General features: G+C 44.5%; 1 protein-coding gene across 2 annotated transcripts in view; it reads right to left on the bottom strand.

The window, feature by feature from the left end:
* The window catches only part of BRINP1 (BMP/retinoic acid inducible neural specific 1), a 108,167-nt gene that overhangs the window by 60,504 nt on the left and 21,203 nt on the right, over positions 1 to 26,460 (bottom strand). For both annotated transcript variants that reach the window (XM_053373488.1, XM_053373486.1), the window contains one exon: positions 11,312 to 11,579. In XM_053373488.1, coding sequence (XP_053229463.1) covers positions 11,312 to 11,529 — 218 coding nt within the window. In that variant the 5' untranslated portion in view covers positions 11,530 to 11,579. The remainder of the gene's footprint in view (positions 1 to 11,311; positions 11,580 to 26,460) is intronic.

The raw sequence follows: 26,460 nt of genomic DNA, 5'->3' as shown, positions 1-26,460 counted from the left end.
TGAGGGAAGTTCTGGAAAAAAGGGTTTAAGTTAAAAATGGATGTATAATTTTGTAAAAATGTTTTTTTTAATGGAAAATCTAATAAAAAACATTTATTTTTAAAAAAAGGTCCAAAGAAACTACAGCAGTGGTAGCTCAAAGGGGCAAGATACAAAAAGCAATAGCTACTGGTCTCCTGACCTGCCCTCCTTCACTCTGGTTCAAAATAGCCTGTGTAAGTGAATGAAAGTAGCATGTGTTCCAAAATAGCTTTGCGGCATTGATGCTTCTGGGGCCCTGGATTAATTCCCCTGCAGGGGTGCAATCTATAGTGCTGGCAGGCTGCATGGCCCTCACTACTTTGTAAAGCTGATAAAGTTCTTCCAAGGGTCACAGAAATGGCACCAGAGCACGCAGGTTCTCAAATGGAGCCCTGTTGGATCCCATCAAATGCCAACCTAGCCTAGAATCCTGTTTCCCATAATATTCAACCATAAGCTTATCGGAAGCCCATAAGCAGGACATGAGTGCAATAGCCCTCTAAATTTGGGATTCCACAGTGACTGGGATTTAGATATAGTCTGCCTCTCATTAGATACTAGGGGTGTTCACAGCCCCCATGACTTGACTCATATCTGTGTGGGGTTCAAAACACACACAATCTTATCTGTTTGGGTCTATTTGTGCTGTATTTCAGCTTCTGAGCTCTCTGTACAGTGAATGCCTGAGTTTTCCCAGTCATTGTAATGGAGAATATAAAAATGGCTATGACTTTCCTGCCTTTTTCACCAAAGAGGATGAAATCTATGGGTATATGAGCCCTTGCAGAGTGAATTGAGCCCTGCCAAATTACAGACAAATACGGTAGCTTCAGGGGCTTTTTGTGGTAAAAATAAAAGGAATACACTTTCTTCCATAATAAAGGGGAGAATAGGTAAAGGTAAAGGGACCCCTGACCATTAGGTCCAGTCGTGACCGACTCTGGGGTTGCGGCGCTCATCTCGCTTTACTGGCCGAGGGAGCCAGTGTACAGCTTCCGGGTCATGTGGCCAGCATGACTAAGCCACTTCTGGCGAACCAGAGCAGCGCACGGAAATGCCGTTTACCTTCCCGCCAGAGCGGTACCTAATTATCTACTTGCACTTTCGACGGGCTTTCGAACTGCTAGGTTGGCAGGAGCAGGGACCGAGCAACGGAAGCTCACCCTGTCGCGGGGATTTGAACCGCCAACCTTCTGATTGGCAAGTCCTAGGCTCTGTGGTTTAACCCACAATAGGTGTGTCTTTATTACCTTAAAACAATTAAATGGTTGGATGAAGTTTATTATTACTTGCGCATATATATATATATATATATATATATATATATATATATATATATACCAACAACTTGGCAACTTTGCACTGGCCTTACTTTCTGATGTCTTTGCATCCTCCAGTAGGGATTTACAGGCCTCTGATAGCTTTGTAGTATGAAGCTGTCTAGAATGCTGCCTGCAGAATTCTGAAGAGTTCTGGGCTTTGTTTTGGCAAACCAACATGGCATGTTTGGGTTTTTTTATTATCTAGAGCTCTTCAGTGTTCTGCAAGCAACTTTTTGCACAGCTTCACTCCTTGCAAAGCTCATAGAAAGAACTAGAGATAAATGGTAAGCCCACAACTTACATGCATTTAAATTGGGGAGTGGAAGGGGGCGGGCATCTGGGAAAAAAGACTTTGGCAGTCCCACCCACTATTGAACCCAATGTGTTTTGACCATATGTGATATTGGCTTTAGGCCTGATCCCAGGAACATAATCCCCACATAAATTGTGGGCTTACTGTATTGGAAAACCAGAGCTGACACAAAACTTTGTGGGGCCTCGAACTAATTTGCGATGGGTGGGTATTGACACTGTGCTTCAGTGTGGGATTGTGGGAGACTCTGAATCACCCCATCAACTTGTTATTCAGCCCTCACGTGAGACAAATGGGGCAGAGTACTAGATCCACTTCCTAAAGCCATGCATTTAAGATTGTTATATCCTGTCTTAAAGTCATCCAAGACAGTGTCCATGACCATGACCACATTCTTTGGATTCGGAATCAAAAGGTTCTGAATGATAAGCAGTGAGTTTTAATGAGGTACATGCTTTATCCATATGTTGGGGGGGAGGTTAAATGGTGTGGGGTTTTTCAAGATAGGTAGTCCACATGGAAATGGGAATCAACGGACATGCAGGCACAGGCAAAGGGGCATAAAGTACATCAAGACTGAGCCATCTATCCCCATGGATCAATTACACCTTTAGAACAAGTAATCCAAGTGTGAAGGGATTCAGAAGTATCCCTGGTCTGAGAAACTTACCTGCAAATCCAGCTTGGGTAGAAATGCAAATTAGAAAGCATTTTTTCCCCACTTGCTTTGAGCCTCCTCACTCTAGCAAAGCTGGTGGCTTGTACTTTATGTACGTCACGTAATGCCAACAACACCATTTTATCTCTGAGGGCTTCCAGTGTAAATGACATGATTTTAACACACTGTGTCCATGTTCCCTCACAACAAGGCACTCCAGGGAAATCACAACTAAACAAGGTACACTGTGGCAATTAGTGACTGGATGTGGCAGTTGGGAGGGGGTGAAACAGCTTCTTCATTTCAAACCTACTGAAAACAGCTTAAAGGAAAGAGTGACTCACAAAATGGAAAGTAAAATTTTAAAAAAGAAACACAACCAATGAGCTTAAACTGATTAGAAATGAGGTGTGATTTATGAGAAAATGCATCATATGTGTGAGACAATGAATGCATTTGGGCAATTATATACTGGCTTCTCAAGCTGAGATAGGAACATGGCTTTTTTTGTCCATGCATATAGCCCCCTTTCTCCTCTTTTTTGCAGCATGAACATGCAGACCACAAACCTCTGATTCATCTTTGTTTCCCATTTTATCAGAACAAGGAAACTATAGCCAGCAACTTCAGAATAAGGCACTATGGCTTGGTGATGATTGAAGCAAGGTAGACCCATGGCTTGAAGATGTTTGAAGATCCTGCCTTGTTCCAAATATGGTAGCTATAGTTTCCCTGTTTGGAAACTGCGGTTAACTAGAGGCTTCATTCAGAGTCATGGTGATGTCCTAGGTGAAGGCCCAGGCAGGATGAAAATAGCAGGCCCTGGATTACGGAAAAGAGGGGATGAAACGCAAGGAGATTTTAGGACCTTGTACAAGGACTGAGGCAGCCTTGCAAGGGCTGTCAGAAGCCATACAGTTGACACATTAATTTAAAATGGGCATGGAGTCATAGAATTGTAGAGTGGCACAGGACCTGAAAGGTAATCTAGCCCAACCCCCTGCAATGCAGGGATCAAATCAATGTCTAAGGAGTGTCATGGAGCAACTGAGAGAGCTTTGTGGTTTGGTCTAGGCTCTAGGGAATCAAGATGGAAGCTCCACTCCCATCTGCCCAGTTAAAGGGTCATTTTCTAGCAGTAGAGACTTGATCTGTGGGGAATGCCATGGGGAACATTACTCAGGACTCTCCTGATCCTCCAAGGAGTCTGTGGACCGGTCATCAAAATGCTGACAGAAGAGGCCTCTCCTCGGGGTTCATATTACTCTGGTGCCACAGGATTTAATGAGAAGACTAAGGAGTGGATCCATTTCATCCTTGCCTGAGGGTTCCTGGGTTGGGACCACGACAGCTTCCTGGTTTTATTATGTATCAAGACCCTGGTGTCTAGCAAGGACTGGGACACTGTCAAAGGCTACAATGCCACCTTCAGATCAATTGGATTGGGTTCCTGGCTCTGAGCCTAATGAGCTCAACAACCCACTAAAGCTGATGCTGGCTGGCAGGCAGGCATCCACTGAACCAGATCTGAGAGTCCCAAGCCATGACCCTCACAGGTATCTTCCTCTGGTTCCAAGGAACTGAGTGTTTCCCACACCTCACTATTCCAATGGTGTAGGGAGAACACCATGTGTGAGAGACCTTGGAACATGGGTGTAGCCAGGGTTTTTGTTAGGGAGAGGGCAGAACCTGCAATTTTTATTGATTTTCACTGATGGGGGGGAGCTACCCCCTGCCCCCCCTTTGTTATGCCCATGCCTTGGGTCAAAGGATTAAGCAACCATCTTCAGGCCAGAGCAATGGCTGTTAAAGAGCCTGCAGTTCTCCAACAAAGGAGGTAAACCCTAAGGAACTGGTCTGGAAGCAGGGGCTCAAAAAGGGTCAGCCCCAGTCCTTATGGGAGAAAGTTTTTCACCAGAATATAATAATAATAATTTATTATTTATACCCCGCCCATCTGACAACACAATAATCTGCAAAGACGTTTTCCACTTTCACTTCATCTACAAACTACACAAAACACAAGGAAACCTGTGGAACAACACTTTTAAAGTCATCAGCTATTGAAGTAAGGTTATATTTTATTAATACTAATACAACTGGATGTAGTTGGGGCTGTTACGGTGGGGACAGGGGGGAACTTAAATTGAATGTATGCTTTTTCCTGTATTCAATATATATAACACAGAATAAAAATTAATAAGATTATTTAAAGTGAAGTGCCTGCTGAATTTCTGATGGAAAGCCAGGAAACCCACCACTCCCTGCTCTCCATTTGTTACTTTATACCCCACCTGCACAGGTTTTCCTCCCTTACCAGACTTTGGGAAGAGAGTGAGAGAGTTCTGACAGTGTCCCAGAGCCATTGTGAAGGCTTCCCAAGGCCAAGTAAGCATGGCAGCACCTTCTTTAACAGACTTTTGAAAGGAGGCGTGACAGCACTAGAATCCTCCTAGAGGCCAGTAAGGAAGGCACCTCCTCACTTACTGGGGTCTGGGAAGGTCTGGGATGGCCCCAGGGTTTCAGGGTGCCCCTTGCAACCGGCAGTGGTGGTTTCAGGGGCTCCTGACTTTGCAAGGTTTTGCCTTTGCATGTGGACCTCACATAAGTGGCAGGTACACTGTGACTGATTTGGCAAAATGCCCAGAGAACCTATCTTATGCAGCATCTAGCAAATGTGGTGGTGGTGGTAATAATAATAATAGGTCTTTGTTCTGATCCAGCTGGGCTGTTTCTAACGTCTTGTGGCAAGCATTCATTTTCCACCCATAAAAATCATTTACACCTCTTTCCAGTCATATTTGTAACTCACAAAACATGTCAATTTAGTGCATGAACATCCGTCATAAATATGGGAAAGTATGACAGAACTGTTTTCTGATATTAATAAATGTATTCCATTTACCCTCAAAAATGTCTTTCTTATTTTCCTTATTTTCCCCCTTTTTTGATCAATGTACCATGAAATGGCACATTTTTACTGTGAAATAAGCAATTTTTAACCATGGAGGGGGGAACCTTTAAAGAAATAATTATAACTAAACCAACCCTAACAGTTATTTAGTCAGTCAATTATAAGAGGAAATAATCTTTCCAGATGGAGCCCACAAATGTTTGCTTCATCTATATTTAGAGTTATGTAGCCTCTGTGTATGTTGTTGATTTTTTAATTTTTTCCATTTATTTATAATAAAAATTCCTACTCTGCAATTTCCTCTCCAAATGAAGATGTCCATTACCATCTTTGTACGTGACCGGCAAGGGGAATATTCACGTTCACTTCCAAAATGCAGTCAACTGCAGAGCTTGCTTTCACTAAGATTCCACAACTTCCACCCTCTGGAATGTTGTGTCCAGTTCTGCGTGCCTCCTTTTATGAAAAATACATGGACAAACTGGAGCATGTTCAGAGGTGGACAACCGGGATGAGGAGGACCTAGAAACCAAGTCCTAGGAGGGTTGGTTTAAAAAAACTGGGTGTGATATCCCCATGTAAAAAGGTAAAGGGACCCCTGACCATTCGGTCCAGTCGCGACCGACTCTGGGGTTGCGGCGCTCATCTCGCTTTACTGGCTGAGGGAGCCGGCGTACAGCTTCTGGGTCATGTGGCCAGCATGACTAAGCCACTTCTGGCGAACCAGAGCAATGCACGGAAACACCATTTACCTTACCTATTTATCTACTTGCTCTTTGACGTGCTTTCGACCTGCTAGGTTGGCAGGAGCAGGGACTGAGCAATGGGAGCTCACCCCATCACAGGGATTCGAACCGCCGACTTTCTGATCGGCAAGTCCTAGGCTCTGTGGTTTAACCCACAGCACCACCCGTGTCCCTCTTATCCCCATGTAGAAGAGCCTAATAAGAGCTTGCTAGATCAGGTCAAAGGACCATCTTGTCCAGGACTTTGTTCTCAGTGGCCAACTAGATGCCTATGGGAAGTTCACAAGCAGGACCTGAGTGCAACAGCACTCTCCTCCCCACCAATTCCCAACAACTCCCTGCCTACTGAGATCAAGCAGGTGCCTTCAATGTACTCTTTTTGGCACTTGCTAAAAACCTTCTTGTTTAGACAAGCCTACCCAGATGCAGGTGATGCTGTGGGTTAAACCACTGAGCCTCTTGGGCTTGCCGATCAGAAGGTCGGTGGTTCGAATCCCTGTGACAGGGTGAGCTCCCATTGCTCAGTCCCTGCTCCTGCCAACCTAGCAGTTTGAAAGCACGTCAAAGTGCAAGGAGATAAATAGGTACCACTCTGGCGGGAAGGTAAACGGCGTTTCCGTGCTCTGCTCTGGTTTGCCAGAAGCGGCTTAGTCATGCTGGCCACATGACCCGGAAGCTGTACGCCAGCTCCCTCGGCCAATAAAGCGAGATGAGCGCCACAACTCCAGAGTCGTCCGCGACTGGACCTAATGGTCAGGGGTCCCTTTACCCTTTACCTTCACCCTTTACCCAGATGCTAAGAAACTGAGGTGATTTTAATCAGTTTTACTATTCTTAACTTTCGCATGTTTGAAAGTACATTTGCAATTTTTTCCTTTAGTTTACCGTTTTATCTTTTGTAAACCTTTTTTTTAAAAAAAATGATCAAGCAGTGTATAAATTTTATGAAATAAATAAAATAAACAAGCAGGGCCATTCTGCCTCCAGCAATGTAGGCAGCAACTGATAACTTTATATTCTATGAATTTGTTGAATCCTCTTTTAAATCCCTTCAATTTGAGGGTTGTTACTACATTCTGGGTGCAAATTCTACAATTCACTTATATGCTTTGTCAAAATTGTGGGAGAATCTGAAGCCAAAATCGCAAATGCACGGTTGCTACAGAATTACAGATAGGTGACTGTCTGATGTTATATCCTCTAAACCTTTATGGCAGAAGGAGGAAAAATAGAAAACTTAATCATCTTCCTGTCACAGCTAGGCCTGGGCAATATATCAACATATCACCCAGGACCAGTACGAGGGCAGGCTGTGATGACAGTTTCACTCAGTGGTATATCATGGGTGAAACTTCCTTCTGAGTCCCTCTTCTACCAGCGCCAAGGGAGAAGAAGAAGTAGAAGAAGAAGAAGAAGAGTTTGGATTTGATATCCCACTTTATCACTACCCGAAGGAGTCTCAAAGCGGCTAACATTCTCCTTTCCCTTCCTCCCCCACAACAAACACTCTGTGAGGTGAGTGAGGCTGAGAGACTGCAGAGAAGTGTGACTGGCCCAAGGTCACCCAGCAGCTGCATGTGGAGGAGCGGAGACGCGAACCCGGTTCACCAGATTACGAGACTACCGCTCTTAACCACTATACCACACTGGCTCTCAGAAACAAGCTGTAGCCGGGTGCTGGAGGCAAGGGGACTCAGAAGGCAGCGGTTTCGCCAGTGATATACCACTGAGTAAAGCCACCATCATCTGTCCTCATACTGGCAGAAGGAGAAACAAGCTACATCGGTGAGGTGCTGATATAGTTTGTTCCTCCCTCTGCCTCTTTAAACTGCTTGGCCGAGGGGTGCACCATTGCCCTCACCTCAGCCAAGCAGTTTTACAGAGCCCTCAACCTGCCACCAGCTCCCACGAGCCAGCACTGGGGTGGGGGCTCCGTTGAGGTGCTCCTCCTTCCCGGTTGAGAGAGCTCTGGCTGCTCAGCTGGGGAGGCGCGGGCTCTGTCACACTTCTCCCTTGAGGGAGGGACAGCTGCAGGTGTGAGCTCGATTATACTCCCTAACCCCAGTAAGGCAGCTGCAGCTGAGGCAGGCCTTCGGCCTTGCTTCAGCCTTGCCACGGGGGTCGGACTTAGCCAGGCAGTGCACCAGCAGCTTCAGGCCGCCCTGCCTTGTGGACTTCACCCCGGGAGGGTGGGCTGCGTCTTTCTACCAAGGGTGAACGACCACCCCGGAGGAAAGAGCCAGCGCACCTGTATGGACAAAGGCAATACGGGATCTGTCTTTGGGGAGTGGGGTGGGGTGAGCGAGTGAGGTTGCTCATGCCCCCCCTCCGAGCCAGCAAAAGCAGATGGAGCCTAAGGAAGGAGCCCCGCCGTCCCTGCCACTTGTGTATTATCAGCTGATGAAAACTATCGTGAAACAGTACAGTGGTACCTCAGGTTAAGTACTTAATTCGTTCCAGAGGCCCGTACTTAACCTGAAACTGTTCTTAACCTGAAGCCCCACTTTAGCTAATGGGGCCTCCTGCTGCTGCTGTGCCGCTGGAGCACGATTTCTGTGCTCATCCTGAAGCAAAGTTCTTAACCTGAAGCACTATTTCTGGGTTAGCGGAGTCTTTAACCTGAAGTGTATATAACCTGAGGTACCACTGTAGTATCATTCTGGAAACACTATCCTTGAGACTTTTGAGACGTCTTCCGCTGAAACTTTTGAAAAACTATTGAGAAAACTTTACTTTTGAGACTTTCTGTTGAAACCTTTGCATAACCATTGTGAGACTGACCTTTGACGCCTATCTTGAACACATGGCTTATCGTTCTGTGCCACTAGTCTGTTACATTGTATATATATGAATTCTAATAGATTTATTTCTACCTTTTGAATGATATCATTATTTTATTACATATGCTTTAACAGTTATTAGCCTACTTGTTGTGTTTATATTTCTGTGATTGGTTCTCCTTGCAACACAGGGGTTTGTTTTTGGCATTCGTGTGCGAGTGGCAAGGACACCAGGGCTCACTCAGCTGGGGACAGGAGCTTTTCCACACACACACACACCCCAGCTGAGCATCAGGCTGGGGCCAGATGCACTGGCCCCAGCCCACAAGGCGCTGGGGTGAAAGTGCCTCAGTTTCAGCGGTGAGAGCTAAGGCACTTTTACCCCAGCGCCTTGCTGGCAGGGGCAGATGCAGTTTCTTTCAACTTCATGGTTTATCGCCAAACTGAGATGTTTGGTTGGTGATAAATCACTATGTTGCAAACCCAACATCGCCCAGACCTAGTTCTTACCTTTAATGGGATAGATTGCCTGTAGGGTCTTCTCCACAGAGTTGCACACCATTTTGAACTGGACAATGGTCTTTTGTAACTATAAGAACTATTGCCTCACTGATTTGCATCCCTAATCCTGGCAAGACTTATATGTGAGTAAACTTTACTTTTTTTCTTGTTTACAAGTGATTTCTTTGTTAAAAGGGAAACAGAGAAGGGAGATGATCCACGTCTACCTAAGCATCTTTGAATATCATAGTTGTTCTAGGTTATACAACCTTGTCTCTAAAAGCTTCTAAAGGTAAGCTATGCACAGGTGGTGATTTTTAAAAACTGCTGAAATAGGTATTTGCATTCTTACACAAGTAAGAATCTCTTGTATTATGGGGGGGGGGACTTTTTCCTATACACTGTCTCCACACTGTGAATAATTTTATACACTTCTTTTATGCCCCTCTTACCTGCATTTTCTCTAAACTAAAAAGCTTCAAATTCCTTCCGTTATGAAGGAATTCAATGCACAGAGAAAGAATTGCAGGGAGGGGCATCGTAATTCAGACCCCACATCACTGGCATAACAAATATTTCATACCACCCAAAACAGCATGGAAATAACACCAACTCCAGTGAATGTACCATGCCTTCTGAAAGCAATCCTCTTCCATTCTCCATGTATTGACACAAGGTTCAAGACCCCAAGTTCTCCATAAAATATTACATTATAAAGCAATGCATAGAAACTGATTCTGTAGCCGCATTTGCCTTGTCCATTGACATATTTCGACCTGGGGTTGCTTGGTTATTTATTTATTTACTTGCTTAGATGGCTTACTTATTTACCGTATTTTTCACTCTATAAGACACACCAGACCACAAGACGCACCAAGTTTTTGGAGGAGGAAAACAAGAAAAAAAATATTCTGAATCTCAGAAGCCAGAACAGCAAGAGGGATCGCTGCGCAGTGAAAGCAGCAATCCCTCTTGCTGTTCTGGCTTCTGGGATAGCTGCGCAGCCTGCATTTGCTCCACAAGACGCCATACATTTCCCCTTACTTTTTAGGAGGGAAAAAGTGAGTCTTATAGAGCAAAAAATACAGTACTTATTTGACCACTTACACCTAGCAAAGTTTGAGGTGGCTTCCAATTTATATTTCAACAAAATTAAAACCAATCCTAACAATAAAAGTAAACAATCAGCAGTAAATGGGGTGGGAAGAGTATCATAAAGCAAAATCATAAAACAGTTTAATAAAAAGAAAACAGCAATAGCAGACTAAAACTACATCACCAGAGGCTCTGGTTTAACTCACACCCACCCACCCCAGGAGCCTTTATTAAAGCAAGATTTTTTGGGGGGGGGGCTCTCTTTGCATAAAAGACCTCTCTCCTGTCCTTCTATGGCCAAGCAGTTTTTCCAGCTGATCCAAGAGAAATCTGCCATCCTGAATTTGATCTAATTCTTTCCTTTAGGGCAGCAGAGCACATAGAACCACAGAATTGTGGGGTTAGAATGAACCCCAAGGTTCATCTGTTCCAACCCCTTGTGGTGCAGATGTCTTTGCCCTCTTCTATAGAGGTGTTCAGATGCTACAAGTGTACAGTCCATGTATCCATGTACACAGATAGTCGAGATATACGCTTCTACCATAATCCACATGTATCGTTCAATGAATATACAGTTTATGAATCTGTACACAATAGCTGAGCTGTGCAAATTAACAAGTGTCCACTCTTTCACATGTGTAGAGACTGCTTGTTCCTGCATTCAGTGCAACACACAAACAAGCCTCATGTGACAGTCCTTCAAGAATAGTGAGCATGGCGGGGATGGAACTCTCACTTCTCACAACTGGGAAGCTATAGCCCTGTCAATGCAGCTAAAGACTGCATTAGCCATTTTTGCAGCTACCAGTCATATTCAGCAACTTTGAGCTCCTTTTCACAAGTCAGGCACCACCCGTCCTCTAGTTTGCAGCTGCCTATCATGCATGTACCACTCAAAAGACATCAAAGGGAAGATATTGGTTTAATGGAAAGCACCCCCAAACAAAAGATTCCTCCTTACCTGTATATTTTATACCGGGTTGTAAATCCCTGACGATGTCTTTCCACAAAGGATAAGTAGCTCCGCGAGTGGTGGAAGGGCCCTCTGTCTGAAATAAGCCAATCAAATTCCTTGGAGACATGTTGGTTGGTCGCAGCGGGTTGCTGGTGGGAGGGCTGTACTGTTATATGGTCCCATATAAAGAGGAAGTAGAGGAACTCAGCAAGCCTCCAGTTCATGCTTTTCTGTCTGCCTTTTTCCTCTCATTCTTGCTCCATTCTGTGGAGTCCTGTGTAGGGAGGGGAAAGAGGGAGTAGAGGAAAGGTGGGGAGGGAAGAAAGGAAAGAGAAAAACAGGGGCAAAGAAGAGCGGTTTCAGTGCTTGTTTTTAAATTACCAATAGGATATTTGCCTACAGTTTCCACTTGCGTTCATCCAAAAGAATTCAGGAACTCACACCAAAACAATTTCCATTGCTGAAGGCTGTCATTCTGCCTTCTGTATATGCTAGCCTGACTGTGCTCATTGGAAAACAAAGAGAAAGTTTGTGCTTTCAGCTAAAGGTGTTTCATAAAGATAGACAGATTGAGAGTTTCATAAAAAAGCATAATTGTCCTTATAACAGCACATCAGTAGTGGGAAAATGAACCTCAAAAGCTACAGCAAATGGAATGGCAGACTGTGTGTGACATGAGGCTTTGATGTTCATGCATGTGCACTGATGTACATCTGATCTTCAAGGCACAATGTCTCTGTCTCTTCCTTGGAGACTGTATTCTTGTGCATAACAACTCAGTATGTTCAAGGGGTTATTCTCCAGCAAAGTGTTCTCCAAAGTGTTCTCTACAAGACTGCCTTACCCCACATGACTGGATCAACCAGTGAAATTGGTACTACTACAGGTGCCACATAATGCTAGTTCCGCATTTGTAAGAACCTGATTGTTTAGTGTGGCAGCGACTACAACTTTGGAACTTCATGCCTACTGAGATCAAGAAGCCACCTTCAGTGTTCTCTTTTTGGTGCCTGCTAAAAACATTCTTGTTTAAACAAGCCTACCCAGATGCTAAGAAAGTTGAGGTGAATTTAATCCTTTTCAGTAATTTAACTTCCATATGTTTTAAAGCAGGGTTGTGAATTTTTTGTTTTACTTTTTTTCTTTTCTTTTTTATAATCAAGCAGTATATCATTTTTATGAAATAAATAAACAAACTCTGGGTCCCCAGATGTAGTTGGACTGCACGTCCCATCACCCCAGGCAGCTTAGCCAATGGTCAGGGATGATGGGAGTTGTAGTACAACAAAATATGGAGTGGCTAGGCTACCTAAATGCCAGGTGTTCTCTCTGTTGTCCAGTAAGGGCATTAAGATCAACAAATAGGCCCTAGTTAGCCTTACAAAGACATGATGCTTATCAGCTTCTTCACTGGTAATGCGGGTATTGTAGAATGTGCTCCTTGCTGAAATGTGAAAGGCCCCCATCCTCACTGCCATTCCTCTTGCCCTGTTTACACACAAGCAGTTTCTTGACCTCTTAACGCAAGCATTTTGTTTTAATTGCACAGCAGCTTTAATGGGATTGTTTTGTTGCTCATTTCAACACTGGTGGTTTGCATTTTAATTTTTAATCATAGAATTGTAGAGTTGGAAGGAACACTGAGAATCATCTAATCCAGGAGTCACCAACCTAAGGCCCATGGGCTGGAAGCAGCCTGTGGAGGTTGTTTGACCAGTCCACAAGCCCCCCCCCCCGAATCAAGCCGCCTGCACTAAACCGGTGCAGCGCAATGCGGGGACTCGCTTCTGTGGTGCAGAAAATCGCGTCTGCATGTGCGCAGACACCAAAAATTGTGTGCACGCATATGTGACGGAGGGATCTCCATGGGCCCGATCCGGCCCAGGCAAGATAAACCTTGCCGACCCCTGATCTAATCCAATCCCCCTGCAATGCAGCACCCATTCCTTAAGCATCTAAAACTTAAGCACCTGCTTAAAAAACCTCCACCACCTTCCAAGGGACTCTGTTCCACAGTCGAACAGCTCTTACTGTCAGAAAGCTCTTCCTGAGAGTTAAAAAAATAGAATCGTAGAGTTGTTAGGGCACACCAAGGGTCATCTAGTCCAACCCCCTGCAATGGTGGAATCTCAGCTAAAGCATCCATGACTGATGGCCATCCAACTTCTGCTTTGAAACCTCCAAAGAAGAAGAGTCCACAACCTCTCAGGGGAGTCTCTTCCACTGCAAGAAAGCTCTTACTGTCAGAAAGTTCTTCTGTATACAGTGGTACCTCGGGTTAAGTACTTAATTCATTCTGGAGGTCCGTTCTTAACCTGTAGACTCGCACATGCTGCCTGGCTTCTGTTATGACTTCAAATGTTCGTTTAGGGCTTCTGAGAAGTACATAAAGGAAAGAAGCGGGCAGGGAGAGCACCAGCCTACAACGGCACCCACCTGAAAGGTGCTCAAACTGTGCTCCAGTGCGCTCTGACTGAAAAAAAGCACCGACTACCACTGTGAATAATATTAGTAATAATGGCAATTCCTTTACAAAAATATCTGAGGGCACAGGTTGGGGGAGCCTGTACTACAGCAGTATTCTTTAACTTTGGGTTGAGGCACATCTATCCCACTCTTTCTGTAGTTTTAGATGGTTAGTTAAAATGCATCTTTTTTGGCGATGTTTAGAGGAGAGACTTGATTCAGGCTACTAGTAATTTTCCCCTACTGCTTTGTTATGTGTTCTTTATAGGATTCTGTTATGAATTTTATGTGATCACTTTAAGAGACCACTACTTGAAGAATCAAAGTGGTGACATCCAAAGTTGACAAGAAATGCTATCAGAAAGTATATAGAAACTGTCAGAGGCACATGAATCTAATGAAATGTCCAAGGTTTTATGATTGGAATGAGCGTAGAACTCAGAATCATTCTGAAGGGAGTGGGCACGCTAAGCTAGCCCTGCACTGAGCAATTAAGAAACAAAATGCAATTAAGCATCGTCAGAAGTAATTAAGTAAATAAGTTGAGTAATTAAGCTTGTGATTTGTGGGCTATATCACCTGCACAAATGGATTTTTGTCATAAAAGGACTATAATAGAGAATGGGACTTGGAGGAAAGGAGAGGGAGAGGGAGAAGATGAGGTTACTCCTCATCTTCAAAAGGGGGGGGGGAGAGAAGACCCAGGTAACTACCAACTGGTAAGCTTGAAATCGCTACCAGGAAAGGTCCTAGAACAGATAACACTGGTCAACAACAAATTTGTTGTCTGCGTTTTTTCAGTTGATTTAGGACGAATCTGATGCGCTGAATCCACAAATCACATTGGTTTTGCTCAATCAGGTCAAATTTTTGAGCTATGGCCACATGTCATTTTTTTACGTTTTTGTTCACATGTACGCTTGTGTGGAGCATTTTAGAAGAAGTTGGTGGGGGTGAAATGCCACGTAGAATAATTGTTTTGATTGGAAATGATTATTTTAATGACAAGAAGTATTCAGGTCCAATAGTTCTGGGTGATTATGTCGAAAAGGGATCAGTTTGAAGTCATAAAACCTTGAAATCTTCCATAAATTGGTGCGGCAAAGCATAAAGTTGCTTACCATGCTTATTTTGGTATTAAACTTGGTGACCAGGATAAAGCTTGGGCGCCACACATGGTGTGCAAGGCATGCACCGAGACTCTACGTGGGTGGACCAATGGCAAGAGGAGTCTGAACTTTGGAATGCCCATGGTTTGGAGGGAGCCGACAAACCATGTCACTGACTGCTACTTCTGCGCTGTTGATGTGACTGGGATCAACAGAAAGAACCGGAGCAGCCTCAAGTATCCTGATCTTCAATCAGCACGTCGTCCTGTAGCTCATTGTGATGAAATTCCAGTGCCTATCTTCAGAGAACTTCCTGACATTAGTGACGATGATGCCTCCAGTGTTGAAGGACATGAAGAAGAAGAAGTGGTTCTTGAAGATGATGCTCCACATCCATTTTCTCCAAAGGAGTTGAATGATCTAGTTCACAACCTCAGCTTGTCAAAGGACTCTGCCGAACTGTTGGCATCCAGATCGAAGGAAAAAAACCTCCTCTCTGACAGTGCTTGCATCAGCTTCTTCCGCAACAGGCATCAAGAGTACTTCCGTTTTTTCTCGGAAGAGAAGGACTTGGTGTACTGTGCAGATATTGCACAGCTTCTGCTCAAGCTTGGAGTGCCACAGTACGAACCCAAAGATTGGAGACTATTCATTGACAGCAGCAAGCAATCACTGAAATGTGTTCTGCTACACAACGGCAACCAGTTTGCCTCTATACCCCTGGCTCACTCAACTACACTGAAGGAGAACTATGAAGCGGTGAAGTATGTGCTGGAGAAAATTGGTTATGATCAGCATAAGTGGTTTATTTGTGTTGACCTGAAGATGGTGAACTTTTTGTTGGGACAACAGTCTGGCTTCACCAAGTACCCATGTTTTCTGTGCATGTGGGATAGTAAGGACCGTGCTCAGCATTACACGAAGAAGGACTGGCCTGTGCGGGAGGAATTGGTGCCTTGCAAAGAAAGGAACGTCATCAACGACCCTCTGGTGGACAGAGACAGAATACTCTTCCCACCGCTGCACATCAAGCTTGGTTTAATCAAGCAGTTCACCAAGGCTCTGGACAAGGATGGTGACTGCTTCACTTACTTGTGCCAGGCTTTTCCAGGATTGACCATGGAGAAGTTGAAAGCTGGCATCTTTGATGGTCCTCAGATCTGTCAGCTCATCAGAGATCCAGAGTTCGGAAACTCAATGAACTGGAAGCGTGGAAGGCATTTGTTCTGGTAGTGAAGAACTTTCTTGGCAACAATAAGGCCAGAAACTACGCAGAACTTGTCAACAACATGCTGACTGCTTTCAGAAACCTGGGCTGCAACATGAGTGAGCATCAAGATGCACTACCTATTTTCACATATGGACCGGTTTCCTGAGAACCTGGGTTCAATGAGTGATGAGCAGGGGGAGAGATTCCATCAGGACATGAAAGAGATGGAGGCCAGGTCTCAGGGTCGCTGGGACGCAGTCATGATGGCTGACTACTGTTGGACTCTGAAGAGAGACCTCCCTGCCGCTGAGCATTCCAGGAGTTCCAAGAAACGGAAGTTCAAGCCCTGAAGTTTGAAAAATGGTGAAGCAACATGCAATTTACGTGTACTTACCTTTATCAATGCCCACCATTCAGTTTACAGTAATCAATGTTTCTATCAGGTAATCAATATATGTTGTTGGAAAAACATTTTTTTCTCTTAAAAACATATTTAGGATGATATGTGTTGACAAAAATCAGCTGATAATGCCACCAAAATGTAATCGATTTTGTCACAAGATCTTATTTTTTTCAAATCAACATAGCACAAAAACCTGACCTGATGGAGAGAAACGGATGCCATTTCCTGATTCAGCAGTGCAAAAATACCCTAAATCAATTGTAGAAATCTAGACAACATTCAAAAAGTAAAAAATTGTTGCCCAGTGTAATTCAACAGTTGGTCTGTGAGAATTTAGAAAAGGATTCTGTGATTACTAAGAGCCAGAATGGGTTTCTCAAAAATAAGTCATGCCAGAAGAATCTCGTTTCTTTTTTTGATGAAATTACAAGCTTGGTGGATCAGAAGAATGCTCAGTAAGAATGATCAGTAAGGCTTTTGACAAAGTCCTCCATGATATTCTTGTAAGGAAGCTGGTAAAATGTGGGTTGGACGAGGTAACTGTTAGGTGAATTTGTAGCCGGTTGACTGACTGAACCCAAAGAGTACTTGTGAATGGCTCCTCGTCATCCTGGAAAAAAGTGACAAGTGGGGTTCTGCAGGGTTCTGTCAAGAGCCTGTTGTTCAACACCTTTAGAAATGACTTGGATGAAAGAATTGAGGGGATGCTCATCGAATTTGCAGATGACACCAAACTGGGAGGGATGACTAATGCTGCAGAAGACAGAATCAGAATTCAAAATGACCTTAACAGATTGGAGAACTGGGCCCAAGCTAACAATATTAATTTCAGTAGGGACAAATGTAAGGTCTGCACTTAGGTAGGAAGAACCAGATGCACAAATAGAAGATGGGGGACACCTGGCTTACTAGTAGGACATGTGAAAAAGATCTAGGGGTCTTGGTGGACCACAGGTTTAACATTAGTCAACAGTGTGATCTAGCAGCAAAAAAAGAGCTAATGGTATCCTAGGCTGCATCATCAGAAGTATTGTGTCTAGATCAAGGGAAGTAATAGTACCACTCTATTCTGCCTTGAACAGACCACACCTGGAATACTGTGTCCAATTCTGGGCACCACAATCTAAGAAGGATGTTGACAAGCTAGAATATGTGCAGGAGGAGGACAACCAAGATGATCAAGGGTCTGGAAACCAAGACTTATATGGAGTGCTTGAAGGAGCTGGGTGTGTAGCCTAGAAAAGAGGAGACTGCGAGGAGATATGATAGCCATCTTCAAATACCTGAAGGGCTGTCACATGGAAGAGGGAATAAACATGTTTTATCCTGCTCTGGAGGGTAGGACTTGAAGCAGTGGCTTCAAGTTACAAGAAAAGAGATTCTGATTAAACGTACGGAAAACCTTTCTGTCAGTGTAGTCCACTCATGTTCTACAGGTAAAGAGGGAGATAAGTTGATAGTAAAGAGAACTCAGGGGAACTCAGGCCTGGGGGACAAATGTATATAAGGGCATTGGAACTCTCCATAGGCCATGCCACTCACTGACACCTTCCCATGCCCCTCCCCCACGCCACCTGCTGGTTTATTCAAACAAGGTAGGATAAGAAACCATGGATTGATCTTCAGTTCTTCGGGTGAACTAAAGTTTAAATTAATCCTGTTCAGATGAACAATGCAGTGTGTTTCATTTCAAATGGACGTAAATGCTTCTTATATCCTTGCAACTATACCAGAGGAGAAGCCTTGAAGGAGAGGGTGCACAAGCTTGAGACTTGTGCATGTAATCATGTTTGACCATGTTTAGTTGAATTACTGATCCAGGCCTGAGATTCCCACCTTTGCATTAAGTCTTGAAACACCAGGTCAGTGCTCCTCCACATAAAATGCCCCCTTTTAGAGGGTCATTACAAAGCTCTTGTTTCATATTCCAGGCCTGCCCTTGGCTCCTAACATCAGACTTAGATGTCTATTCCCCTTCAAACAAGATGTTCTCTCACTTTCCCAGCCTCACATAACCTGTTCTTGCTAGATTTGGGGGAATCAGAGATTATAAAACATGATAATGAAACAAGCTGCCTCTCACTTCACGTTCACACACAATTAGTCTATGTACGGTTGTTCTTATTTCCATGTCCCACCTTTCATAAGACACCCACACCCCCGCAATGCACAAAAGAAGAAGAAGGTCACAGCTTCCTGTGGCTTTCACTGGAGAGAAACAGCTAACGAATTGCTCTTGGTAGACCACTTTGCTGCAGCAGTGCTGCCTGCCTTCAGGGCTACATAACATTCTGAAAGGTAAAGAATTGAACAATGAGTCAGCTGAAGAGCTGGCATTGAGGGAAGAATATAAGGTGGTTTGAAAGGAGGCTCTAACATCAGCCGAACCTCTCACTCTGAGACTTACATCCAGTTCACCAGGTCCTATGGGCTGACCCAGCTTGGATGTTATGCTTAAACCAGTGTGGTGCCTGCCAGAGGTTGTTGAACTCCAACTCCCTTCAGCCCCACTTAGCATGGCCAATGGTCAGCGATGATCGGAATTGGAGTTTGACAATATCTGAAGAGCACCACATTGGCCAACATGCTAAACCATTGTTAAAAATGATGAGAATGAACCACAGCAAGCCTCAGGGTCACATACTTTCCCCCTCCAATATAATTGTGAGGAGGAAATCAGAATTTTTTTCTCCCATTTTTGCATAACCACAGTTTCTTCAACCATCTGGACTCAGCAAACTGTGGTTAATGTAAATATAATTTTATTCGAAACAAGCAAACTTCAAAGCTGGCTGTGAAGCTGGCTTGTTTAAACAAAAAGGTACCATTGACCATGGTTCAGGGTGGGTATGGAGAACCTGTGGCACTCCGGATGTTGCTAGATTCCAAGTCACATCAGCACTAGCCAACTTGTAAGGGAAGCTGAAGGATAGGGATTGGCTGAAGGTCACCCAATGAGCTTTATGGTTGAACAGAAAGCTTTGCAGCCAAACAGAGATTTGAGCCTGCACTTCCCCAACAAATGTTAACACTTCCAAACCATTGCATCAGCTGGTTACATATACATACATACATACATACATACACACACATGCACACATACTACCACCACCAAAGCTCTTTGTGTGCTACAAGCAGTGTAAATTATTCAAACAGCAAGAACCTATTACATCAAAAATCACTTTTAACATGAGGAAAAGCTATCTGGCCTGGAGAACAGATGTGTTCCTTCTCTGGTACTTTCAAACTTCAGAGGGGTATCCTAACCTTGAATTCTGCTCTGACATATATCAGACACAAACATTAAGTGTGGAATGTGTTTTGGAGTTTATCTCATCAATCAAGCTTGCTTTCTGTTGTTTTTTTCTGTGTTAATCCAGATATCAGAATGTTCTTTCTCTCTCTGTGACAAGAAGAAATTGCAGTCTCTACCAGTTGCCTTTGCAAAATGTGTAACAGGATACAGGATTGAGGAGGGGCAAGGTGCAAGGCAGAAGTGGAAAAGATGGAGTTTGTATTGATTCTTGGCCCATGCAGAGAAATCTGCCCTCCAAGAGCCAGGACAGGTGTATTGTACTTCTGTGAAACACTGAAGGTGTTAGGGGCAATTCAGCTGCAATCAATGTCCCCCAAATGCCGGAGTCTGCAAGCAAGTTTGAAAATAACAGAAGACAGGAGAGTCATTGCCACTTTAAATTAAAGTGTGCCATTTAATGTGTGCATGTGTGTGCGTGCACACAGGAGTTAATGAAGCACAGGGGGCTAAATAATGGTGGCATTGTGTCAGCAGGAGGGAATGAGTCCAATTTTTCAAAGGCAACTGGTGACCAAAAATGATTGCTTTGAACACCCATAGTAAACATGACTTTTATTATGTAGTTTTGTTATATTGCTGGTTTTTGCGTAACAAATAAATAGGGTATGTGGGGGGGGGGGAGAGATGGGTTGAAACCATGGTGTGGAGCAGGGGGCTCTTAATACTTTGCTCCATAGGTCTGGAATAATAACAATAATAACATTGTTATTGTTATTTATACCCTGGCCATCTGGCTGGATTTGCCCAGCCACTCTGGGCAGCTCACAGCATATATCAAAACATACTAAAACATCAAACATTAAAAACCTCCCAATACAGGGCTGCCTTCAGATGTCTTCTAAAAGTTGTGTAGTTCTTTATCCCCTTGACATTTGAAGAAGAGATGGTGCCACTACTGAGAAGACCCTCTGCCTGGTTCCTTGTAACTTTGCCTCTCACAGTGAGGGAACCGCCAGAAGGCCCTCAGCGCTGGACCTCAGCGTCTGGGCAGAACGATGGGGGTGGAGACGCTCCTTCAGGTATACTGGACCGAGGCTGTTTAGGGCTTTCAAGATCAGCACCAACACTTTGAATGGTGCTCGGAAACACACTGGGAACAAATTAAGATTCTTTAGGACTGGTGTTATATGGTCTCGGCAGCCACTCCCAATCACCAGTCCAGCTGCTGCATTCTGGATTAGTTGTAGTTTCTGGGTCACCTTCAAAGGTAGCCCCACATAGAGCGCACCACAGTAGCCCAAGTGGGAGATAACCAGAGCATGTACCACTCCGATGAGACAGTCTGTTGGCAGGTAGGGTCTCAGCCTACGTACCAGATGGAGCTGGTAGACAGCTGCCCAGGACACAAAATTGACCTGCGCCTCCATGGCAAAATTACTCCCAGGTTGCACACCTGGTCCTTCAGGGGCACAGTTACCCCATTCAGGACCAGGGAGTCCCCCACGCCCACCTGCCCCCTGTTCCCCCTAAACAATACTTCTGTTTTGTCAGGATTGAGCCTCAATCTGATAGCCGCCATCTATGCTCCAACTACCTCCAGACACTCACATAGGACCTTCACTGCCTTCACTGGTTCTGATTTGAAGGAGAGGCAGAGCTAGGTATCATCCACTTCAGCCTCGGACTGGACACAGACCTCGCCGCACGGTAAACACCCGCCCCCACCCCCCGGGACCAGCACAGCCATGCTTTCCACGAAGTCCCGAAAGGCCCCTTGTAAGGTCGTGTCAGCATGGATGTTAAAATCTAGGGTTTCAGAGGACATATTCTCACCCCTAACTGGATATGCCAGGGATTGAACATGAGATCTTATGCATACTAAGCAAATGCTATACCACTGAGCTATGGCTCTTCCATGCAGCTGATAATGGCTGAAAACACCAGTGCACTGGTGTTAAAGGTTGCACTGGAGCGAGTTTGATCACACACCCCTTCCTACTTTCTTGCAGAAAACATTCGCCCTTGAGTTCACTCCTAGGAACTCCTAGTGAACACAGATCTTTGTCTAAATATTGGATTGAGGCAACGTTGAACAGCCATAAAGTTATACAGCTTGGGAATACACCTGGGAGAAACATTGCTTTTATACAGGTGATCCATAATGCTGGCATGAAATCAAAGAATACAAATTTCAGCACCATCCATTCTTGAAAAGGAATATCATTCATCACCATCAAAAGTGGAAGAAAGAGCGTAGCACCAAGATGAGACTCCGAGGTCTTCATTACAACCCCATTAGCTTAGGGATGGGAAACTTTCCTCAGCCCAAGGGGCCACATTTCCTCATTGGCAAACTTCAGGGGGTGGCATATGGTGGATGTGGCAGAAGGTAGAAAGTGGGTAGGGTTCTCCCCTTCACACAATAAGCTACATTACAGAAAATCAGAGCTTTACACACACACAAGCAAATAAAAGGCATTATTGCAGTTCAGTAATCAATCCTACCACGGCTGAAGTACTCAAGGAGAGTGTGGAGCAGGGCCAGAGGGGGTGTGGCTTGGGAAGGGGGCATGACCTTAGGGGAGGGTCACAAGGGACAGACAGAAATGCCCCGGGGGGGTACTGAATGTACCCTCCTCACTCCTCATTTATCTTTTCCTGCATCTTTTTCCTGCTTATCAATTCTCTGCCCAAGCAACAATTTTTCCTGTCGAAAGTGAGCAGGTAACTCCAGCCGCATCTTGGACCTAGGTGTTAATTCATCAGCAAGCACTGCACAACAAGCCAGATGGCAGAGTATTCCCTGCCAGCATGCCAGGCCTGCTCTGCCGTGGGCATCTGCAACCCGTCTCATTGAATATGCACAGTTGCCTCTGATTTTGCTGGAGATGCCCTAACACCGAAGACCCATCCAGATGAATTAAACTCTCTGGAGAATCGGGCATGTCCACATTTGAGACATCTGACAAGGAGCTGTCAAGAAATACCCATTCTTTTGTCTTACATTTAACTGAAAATGAGGTGCAATTCCCTCAAAGCTCTGGGACAACTCCCACAGTGCCATGGGAAGTATATTCCTTTTCAAACTCCCATCAACAACTTAAGGCTCATGTGTTTCCCATGTTGCAATGAACACGGGGGAGGGGAAGAATTCAGCAATATACAGGGCTTGATTAGTTGGTCTTGCAGGATAGTTCTCTCTCTCCGTCCCCAAATAACCCCCCCCACCTCACATATATATCTAAGAAAAAAGATAGTTACCATCTTGGCCTTTTAATCAGTGGAGGGCAGGTTGTTGTGTTCTGTGGGAAATTGTAGGTGTGGGTTTACTATAGTAGTGACCCTTGGTAGTAGAATTGGGATGTTCCAAACACACTCTACTTCTGTTTGTGAAATATTACACTGAGGTGGACATGCATCAGACTATTGATTGCTCTTCCCCACTTTCAGTGGCCAAAATAGGAGTTATACTAAGGGCCCCTGAACCAGCTCTTAGTAAGGTGTAAACTGGTGTGTGAAACCAAAGTAAACTATGTGACTGCTCCTCAGTTTTCCTTCCTCTTCTCTCCACCATCAGAAGTAAATCACACCAAAGGGTACACTGCATAATGCTCTCTCTCTCTCTCTCTCTCTCTCTCTCTCTCTGTGTGTGTGTGTGTGTGTGTGTCCTTTCCTTATCTGTTTCTCTCTACAAATGAATTAGAGATGTGGAAAAGGATCCTTCTTTCACACTTGTCCTCCAGCATCCTCCTCCTCTGTATAATTCTAGCAATTCACACATGTACCGCCCCTTATCTCAGATTCCCACATGCCTACCACATTTCCTTCCCTGGTCCCATACCCTACAAGCATTGGTGTCACATTCTTATCTCTGTATTTATGTCTGTCTTGTCAACAGAGGTGGTTTCATACCTGACAGTGACTCTTCCCCCACCCCAGCCCCAGGCACACATCCTCTCTTCCTTCCCTCCCCTTTCTTGCTTTTCTAAGTGTCTGATTATTCCATCTCTGAAGCTCCCACCTTCTCTACAGCTGTTTCCCCTTTTATCCTCTTCCACCTGTTCAGAGCTGAAACTCCATGTTCGCTTAGCCTTTATAGTTCTCTACCCTTAACTATCTGTTTGACTGGTTTTTGTTTGTTTGTTTGTTGAGTTTTGTTTTGTTTTTTTTGCTAACCATTGCAGACACTGTCCTTAACTGGATCTAAAAGCATGGCTGTGCCAAGATGATGCAAAATGACTAGGAACTCATTTGCACTCCCCTCTCTTCTGACCCTTCCCACAAACCTCAGTGCCTCCTTGTTTTTGTTAATCTTTTGGCTTCATTAGAAAGTGGGGGGGGGGGAGAGAATCTTACTGGTGTTTTGCCATCTGGAGGGAAAGGCAGGTAGAACTGAGGGAGTTGAGAGCAGATTCAGGACAGACCAAGAGAGAGAAAAAAAGAGAGAACTTCTTCAAACAACACAGAACTAATTTACGGAAGGGGTTGCAATGCAGCGCCGATGGGGCACTTGAGTTCTTTTCCGCAATGCCTGCCCGCTGAGACACCTCCACTCACTGCCCTCCTGGGTCATGAAACAGTGAGGACTGTTACATTTTTTTCCTCCCTTGAGTAGTACACAGGGCTGGAGGAGACTCCTTCCCACTTCCCTCTTCAGCTCTATGTGTTTTTCAAGGCTCATATTAACTCTGCTGGATCTGAGCTTTATTCAGATGGCTTGGAAGAGTGAAGCATGTGAGTGCGCACCTTCTCCTTCCATGACTCTGGTGGTGGAGGCAGAGGGGTGGCCAGATGGGGTGGGCTCAGCCGAAAAATCCAAATGTGAACCCTTAAAAAGATTGGTGAACCCTGACTTGTGGAATGCACTGCCACAAGACATGGCAATGGGCACTAAGTAAGGTGGCTTTCAAATACAAATTCATGTCTAAATGGAGCCTCCATATTCAGGGACAGTGTACCCCTGAATGGATTCTACTGGTAAAGCACAGAAGGAAGGGAAGGTTATTGCCTCCTTCTAGGCAATCTTTGGGAAGACCTTTGCAATTAGAGACACTACACTTACAATTTGCATTAGAGAGTTAGAACGGGGGTGGGCGTGGGGTGTCTCTATGGCCACACTTGAATCATTTGCCCATGGTGCCAAATTGCCCTCGTATCTCATTTCCACATGCCATAGACAAGCAGAATATGAAATGCACTGTCAGAAGATGTTGTGTTGGCCACTGAGTAAGATGGCTTTAGGTTATGTCAAGGTTATGAGGGATAGGATCTATCTGCCGATGCTACTCACGAAGGTGAAACGGACCATTCTGATTCTGTATACAAGTTACTGATGAAGAACAGACAAAAAAGCTTTTCGTTTAGGCAGATTTTTTTTGTTTCATTTGATGCTTCTATTTTATCTGCTATGCCTATCTCTGTTTTTATTATATTGTATATATTTGGGATGTTACTGTGCTTTATGGTTCAGAAGGGGTGTAACCTGGGGCTTATCCACAATTCCTCTTCTCCTACTGCTTTCCCCCAGGGAAAACTGTTCTTGGTAGTCAGTCTGATCAAACAGCAATTCAGGGTTTCCCCAAATTGACATTTGCCCTAACTTAGAGCTAAAGAGCAGGTTTTTCCTTGGGCGGGGGGGGGGGGGGGGCTGGGCAAGGGAAAAACTGGTTGGGCTTGTGTTTTCTAGGCGTGAGACAAGCAAAAGTGTGGATGAGCCTTTTGTGGCAATAATCTACTTTGCATGCAAAAGGTCACAGGTCTGACATTTTCAGCAAAACCTGCCTCAAAACCTGGAGAGCTGCTGTCAGTCAGCATAGACTGTACTGAACTAAATCACCCAATAATATTTTAAAAGTCACTTATCCTCACAGCTAATAATTCCAAAGTTGCCGGGAACAGAAAAAAATAGCTATCCAGTGCCTGGGGGAACCAGGAATGTTTTAAAATTAATCCAGCAAGTTAATAAAGAGAGGGTCAGACACACCTCACCAAGGAGAGAATGCCATAAACAGGGAGCCACCACCAAGAAGGCCAGTGCAAACCAGGTAGCACCCAGTGGCAACATCACCAACAGAGAACCTAACTAGTTTAGAAACCTGATGTTCAACTAGTTTAGAAACCCGCTGATCATAGGGCCTGATATGACTGGTAGTTTCCCACCAGAAACCTGCTTTTTATAAACCTGACATTTAGAGACCCGATGAAACTTGTCAATTTTAGGGCCTGAGGTGGTTGATAATGTAGAAAGTGTTCTTTTATGTATGAAGGTTCCAAGTCATTTTAGGCTTTGTATGCTGGCACGCCTAGTGCTACAGTTGGCATTAATTCTTCCAAGTGTCCATAAGCACTAGAAGGGCAGGGGGTTTTTTATTAAAAAAAAACAACTTTATAAAAACAAACAAACCCTGTGAAGCAGAGGTCTTGCAATGGCTAACTAATGAAGAGCCAGTGATGGGAAATCCCAGATAATGCCCTGAAACAACCTGATCCCGTTTACTGAAAGGCTACAGTAAGGGGAAGGGTCGTAGCTCAGGGTCAATGCACCTGCCTCGCACGAAGAATGGGCCATACTCAATCTCAGCATCTCCAAGTAGGGCTAGAAGTATCCCCTGCCTGAAACCCAGGAGAGCCGCTGTCAATCAGTGTATAGACAATACTGAACTAGATAAACTGATGATCTTTCATTGCTTTTATTTATTTATTAAATTTGTT

This window comes from Podarcis raffonei, chromosome Z, assembly GCF_027172205.1.
Source record: "Podarcis raffonei isolate rPodRaf1 chromosome Z, rPodRaf1.pri, whole genome shotgun sequence".
In the NCBI taxonomy this organism is placed as follows: Eukaryota; Metazoa; Chordata; class Lepidosauria; order Squamata; family Lacertidae; genus Podarcis; species Podarcis raffonei.
Note: the sequence above shows the minus strand (reverse complement) of the source record. Positions and strands in the feature narration are given on the sequence as shown.